At 49.3% G+C, this 6169-nt stretch overlaps 1 protein-coding gene across 1 annotated transcript; it reads left to right on the forward strand.

Annotated features, from left to right (window-relative positions):
* Positions 1-199: 199 nt before the first annotated feature.
* On the forward strand, positions 200-5341 carry Tubg1 (tubulin gamma 1). Its single transcript, XM_046446523.2, has 11 exons — positions 200-348; positions 669-781; positions 979-1146; positions 2404-2472; positions 2744-2823; positions 3243-3369; positions 3618-3704; positions 3816-3965; positions 4374-4526; positions 4609-4770; positions 4947-5341. Exons 1-11 carry the CDS (start codon positions 300-302, stop codon positions 5142-5144), a joined length of 1356 nt encoding a protein of 451 aa, XP_046302479.1. The 5' UTR covers positions 200-299; the 3' UTR covers positions 5145-5341.
* The last annotated feature ends 828 nt before the right edge of the window (positions 5342-6169 follow it).

Here is a 6169-nt window from a genome sequence, read left to right on the forward strand (position 1 = left end):
CAGCCTCTCGCCGCTGCGCGCATGCGCATAGAAAATAAGGCGAAGAATGCGTCAAAGTACGTCCCCTGTGCCGAGGCGCCGAATCCGATCCGAAACCACGCACGCGCAATCCACACCACTGAAGCCAAATGAATAAGGAAATACCATCTCCAGAACTCAATTCTCATTGGAAAGGAGAAAGCTCGTGGGTGGAGCGGGTCGTTTGGCGCCTGCGTCTTGCGGCGAGCGGGCCGGCGAGCGGGCAGGCGAGCGGCGGCGTTGCTGGCGGTAGCGGGTGCAACGCTGGTGCCTGAGGAGCGATGCCGAGGGAAATCATCACCCTACAGTTGGGCCAGTGCGGCAATCAGAGTGAGCGAACCTCCGGCCCCTCGGCTACCCAGGTTCTTTAGATTCGATGGGATCTCACTGTGGGATCCTAGGCTCCATCGGTCCTTCCTAGAATCGTAGTTGTCCGAAAGGCGGGACATCCCTGACCCAGTGTCCAGTTGTCCAACCGAAGGGACCCTCCCCTACCCAGTTACTGGCATGCAGCCCTTTCCTCACACACTAGTGAGACCTAAACCTTCACTTCTTATCCCTGAACCCCCGAGCTCAGTCCCCTTTCTGCTAATTGGATCTTGCCCAGACCCAGATATCCTTTTTCTTACCCCGCCTGCCTCCTCCCCCAGTTGGGTTCGAGTTCTGGAAACAACTATGCGCCGAGCATGGTATCAGTCCTGAGGGCATCGTGGAAGAGTTCGCCACCGAAGGCACTGACCGCAAGGACGTCTTTTTCTACCAGGTGCCCCTGGAGACTTGGTCAACGCCAACAGTGGCCCAGGGGACCTGAAGGGAAGGGCAGTGTCTTGGTACTGGGAAACCCTGTGGACAGAATAGCCAGGGCGGCTGGCTTGAGGAGGGAGGATTAGCAGAGCCAGTGATTGGGAGAACTCAGGACTTGGCCCACCTAGCTGATTGAACCTGGATTCCCCTTGATAGGCAGATGATGAACATTACATCCCGCGAGCAGTGCTGTTGGATCTGGAGCCCCGGGTGATCCATTCCATCCTCAACTCCTCCTATGCCAAGCTTTACAACCCAGAGAACATCTACCTATCGGAGCATGGAGGGGGAGCTGGCAACAACTGGGCGAGTGGATTCTCCCAGGTCATTTCCTATTCCCTGGCTGGGCCCACAACTCCCTGTGTGGGGACAGGGCCTGTGACTTCCTAGAGAGAGATTAAACCAGATCAGTGATGTGAATGCTGGAGAGCGAGAGGTGGTGCTTGCCTAGAGTTAAATTTATAATGTTGTTAAGAACCTGCAATAGCTAGTGTTGTGTACCAGGCCATTCTAAGTGCTTTACACATTTTAACTTATTTAAACCTCTCAACCCTAGAGGTAGATACTACAGGTCACCAATCTGTTACCTGCCCTTCCAAAAAGTTCTGAAGCTAAAAAACATTTCATGTTGTATTTAGCAGTAAAACCAAATTTTAGTGGAGATTGGATATTTTATATTTTCTATCCAACTTAATGTCATTACCCAAACTTATCATTGCTGATATATTAAGGTATTTGATTAATGCACCTCAGACCCCCATGAGGTTTTATTTAATATACATTATATGTCTCAAACTGCCTAAAATCTGATATGTTGCCAGCCATAGGAGCACACTCCTGTTAATCCCAGCTACTCAGATGGCTTGCCGTCTTCCTGAGGCAGGAAGATTGAAAGTTTGAGGCCATGCCGGGTGTGGTTTATTAGGAGGCTAAGCAGGAGGATAGTGGGTTCAAAGCTAGCCTCAGCAACTTAGTGAAGCCGTAAGCAACTCTATGTCTAAATAAAATATAAAAGGGCTGGGGATATGACTCAGTGTTTCAGTACCTCTGGGTTCAATCCCTGGTAGCAAAAAAAAAAAAAGGGAAAAAAAAAGTTTGAGGCTAGGCTGAGCAATTTAGCAAGACCCTGTCTCAAAACAAAATTAATTAAAAAGGGCTGGGGATATAGCTTAGTGATAAAATGCCTCTGGGTTCAATCCCAGTATCAATTAATTAAATTCTTTTGAGCTCCAAAACAAAACTGGCCCCAAGAATTTTAGATAAGGGAATATAGATGTGTGTTATTACCTTCATTATGCAGATGAGAAAACTGAGGCATAAAAAGATTAAGTAATCTGTCCAGAGTCACTCAGATATATAGAACTAAATATACAATGATAGAACACTTGCCTAATATTCATGAGGCCCCAGGTTCAATCCTTAGTACCACCAAGCTTGCTTATAACCACGGCAAATAAAAGGCAAAGCAGCTGTGCTCCACAAAAGGACTTTCAGTACTATAAGGAAAATTAAGGGTATTCTTAGTTCAGAGTTTTTGTCTCATAGTCTTGTTCCACACTGATCCTCTCCATGTCTGTTCAGGGAGAGAAGATTCATGAGGACATTTTTGACATCATAGACCGGGAGGCAGATGGCAGTGACAGTCTAGAGGTAAGTATATCAGAAATGCTAGTGGGGCTATACACGTGGAAGACTTGGCAACACCCCTGTAGAATCTAGGCATGATATCAATCCATTTACCCCTTGCACTGCTACTAGCATCTTTGAAGACAAGTTAAGGTCTCCTAAGCTGTATGTGTGAGGGGACAGGAAGAGAAAGAAGAACATAAGAAAGACAGGGAGTCCAAAAAATTGTGAGATGGGTCTAGTTTGAAATCCTGCTATTATATACATAGACACTGACTGTCAATTTCTTATGCAGGGCTTTGTGCTTTGTCACTCTATTGCTGGGGGGACAGGCTCTGGCCTGGGCTCTTACCTCTTAGAGCGACTGAATGACAGGTAAGTCTCTGTTTGGGGGCTAAGAGAGACATGAACTTAAAGTTGATTTCTTAACTGACTGGGAGGCCCAGCAGACATATCACCCTACTTACATGAGAAGGAAAAAGCCCTTCTATTGCCTCCTATAATAGGGAAAGTGAAGTTGTGATGGAGAAACATTTCACATTCCAATTGGTCAGAACCAGAGCCTAGAATCTGGCCTCTGATTGAAGGTCCAGGGAATGTCGCTAAGTTTGGAGTTGGAATCCTAGATTTTGGGATATCTATTGGCTCTTCCTTCTTTGTGGATATGGACTTTGAAAACTCAGGTCTCTATAATTTCCCCCATCTAGATTTAGCTGTTTCCAAATAACCGAGGAAGCCCATGTTCACCCAGCCTCTAAGCTGTTGCTCTCTTCCTCTTCTCCCAAACTTACCAGGTACCCCAAGAAGCTGGTGCAGACATACTCAGTGTTCCCCAATCAGGATGAAATGAGTGATGTAGTGGTCCAGCCATACAACTCACTCCTCACACTCAAGAGGCTGACCCAGAACGCAGACTGCGTGGTGAGTCTGGGGTTCTGTCTGTCCCCATTCCTGATGCCCCTGTCTATTTAATCATTTTCATGTATTCAGGAAGTCTGTTTAGGGCCCTCCTATACCATAGGCCTGGGAAAGTTCCTTTGGGGTGAGAAAGCACCTGTCGCCAGTTTGAAAAGTCTAGCCATGAGACTCAGAGCTTCAGAACCTAGGCTCAGGCAGAGCTTCTGATATTCCTGCCTCCATAAAATCTGCCAATCTCTTCTGTCCCCCAGGTGGTGCTAGATAATACAGCCTTGAACCTGATTGCCACAGACCGCCTCCACATCCAGAACCCATCCTTCTCCCAGATCAACCAGCTGGTGAGCCCCATCCTAGACTCCATTGGACCAGAAACCCTCATTGCTGGAAGGCCATCTGGGAAGGGAGATCCCACATGGGCCAAAACCCATGATGTACACCCCCATCCCCAGGTGTCCACCATCATGTCGGCCAGCACCACCACCTTGCGCTACCCCGGCTACATGAACAACGACCTCATCGGCCTCATCGCCTCGCTCATTCCCACACCACGGCTCCACTTCCTCATGACCGGTTACACCCCCCTCACTACAGACCAGTCAGTAAGAGCAGCCTTCAGTGTCCCGGGCATGGTTGGCCTGGGCCCAGAGACACTGACTTTGACTTTCTTTTCTCCCCTCTGCCCAAGAACTATCCTTTGCAGCCCCCCAAGGCTCTTGCTCAGAGACTGGCAGGAAGCAGGCCATTTGCCTACTGACTTGTGTCCACCTTCCCTCAGCCTTGGCTCCTGCAGGCACGGGGATGAATGGGGTTGGCTTCTGCTCATGCACAGGGGCATGAGTTTGCTAAGAGCCTACTCCTGCCTCAGAGTCTTGGGGTAGACCTGAACCTAGAGACATTGTCCACAGATATATCACAGTATCCTGAGTTGGATGGGGACATGTGTTGGCTCCTCTTTTGGACTATGCCTTGAATGCCAGCCTGGTCTCTGTGACCCACTTTCCCCTCAGGTGGCCAGCGTGAGGAAGACCACAGTCCTGGATGTCATGAGGCGGCTGCTGCAGCCCAAGAACGTGATGGTGTCCACAGGCCGGGACCGCCAGACCAACCACTGCTACATCGCCATCCTCAACATCATCCAGGGAGAGGTGGACCCCACCCAGGTAAGTGAGGCCTCTTTGCCCTGTCCCCTGAACCCACAGGGTAGAGGAGTGGCTACCATCACCGCTCCCATGCCCACCGCAGGTCCACAAGAGCCTGCAGAGGATCCGTGAACGGAAGTTGGCCAATTTCATCCCCTGGGGCCCAGCCAGCATCCAGGTGGCCCTGTCAAGGAAGTCTCCCTACCTGCCCTCAGCCCACCGGGTCAGTGGGCTCATGATGGCCAACCATACCAGTATCTCCTCGGTGAGTTTGCATATTTCTCTCCAAGTCAGTTTCCTGACTGTGCCTCTCCACTCTGCATCCCTGCTCCCCCTGCTGCTGCATTTTGCTGTGGGGATAACTCAGCCTGGGTTTCCTGGCTCTCTGGGCCATAATGCTCCTTAATTTCTTTGTGACTCCTGCTTTCTACATGCCCCAAGCTCTTTGAGCGGACCTGTCGCCAGTTTGACAAACTGCGGAAGCGGGAGGCCTTCATGGAGCAGTTCCGCAAGGAGGACATCTTCAAGGACAACTTTGATGAGATGGACACGTCCAGAGAAATAGTGCAGCAGCTCATCGATGAGTACCATGCAGCCACACGGCCAGACTATATCTCCTGGGGTACCCAGGAACAATGAGTCCCCCAGGACAGGGACCCTCATCTGCCTTACTGGTTGGCCCAGGCCCTGCCTGACTGACCACCCCTCAGCACAGATCAGGGACCTCATAAATATCCCATATACACAGTACACGCACTCTCTGTTGGCCTGGGGACACGTTTACTTCTCCTCTTATGAGACTATTTATCTTTAATAAAACACTGGATGTAAATCAAGTCACTGGTCTCTTCAAAGGCTTCAGCACTGGGGAAGAGAGATGCCTGTTCATCACTGAGAAGCCCACCCCCCTACCCCCACTTCTAGCATCTTCAACTCAGAGAACAGGCTTTTCCTTCATCCTAGTTTTAGAGAGCACAGGTGGGGTTTGACCCACTTAATTCCTTTCCAGGGTAAGAACACCCACAGATAGGGTCTGGTTCCCTGACACTTGTTGCAGTTCCCTCCCACTATAGCCAGTGTGGAATATTTCACCTTGTTTATATGCTCACATCAGAGTGTTCAGATCATCACAGCCACAGGCCTGGGACCACCATCCTACTACTAGGCCCTACGCAAGCAAGAGTCAGCCTAAGTGCCATTCTGTTTCTTGCCAGCAAAGCATTGCCACAGAGCCAGTCTGGGAGAGCCACTGTTCTAGGCATCTGGAGCCCAGGAACATAAAGTCAAAAGATCAAGTCCATGCCAGGCACAGTGGCACTATAATCCGAGGTACTCAAAAGGCTGAAGTAGGAGTATCCCAAGTTTGAGGCCAGTGCAGACAATCTAGCAAGATCCTATCCCAAAATTTAAAAAAAAAGAAAAGACTGGCGAAGTAGCTCAGTGGTAGAGCATCCTAGGGTTCCAACCCCAGTACCACAACAAAAAAATCCAGAATCTAAATCCAAAGTGTCTACTATAAGTAGAACCAAAAGTGGTTCCATAAGTAAGTTCCATAATTTTGTTCTCAGGCTGTTTCCAATTTTGTTTTTTGTTTTTCATACTGGGGATTTATTTTTTATTTTGAGACATTGTTTCACTGAGTAGCTTGGGGCCTTGCTAAATTG

The sequence above is a fragment of the Marmota monax genome, unplaced genomic scaffold (assembly GCF_021218885.2).
Source record: "Marmota monax isolate L192 unplaced genomic scaffold, Marmota_monax_Labrador192_F-V1.1 WCK01_AAM20220418_F8-fsc00346, whole genome shotgun sequence".
NCBI classification, from domain to species: Eukaryota; Metazoa; Chordata; class Mammalia; order Rodentia; family Sciuridae; genus Marmota; species Marmota monax.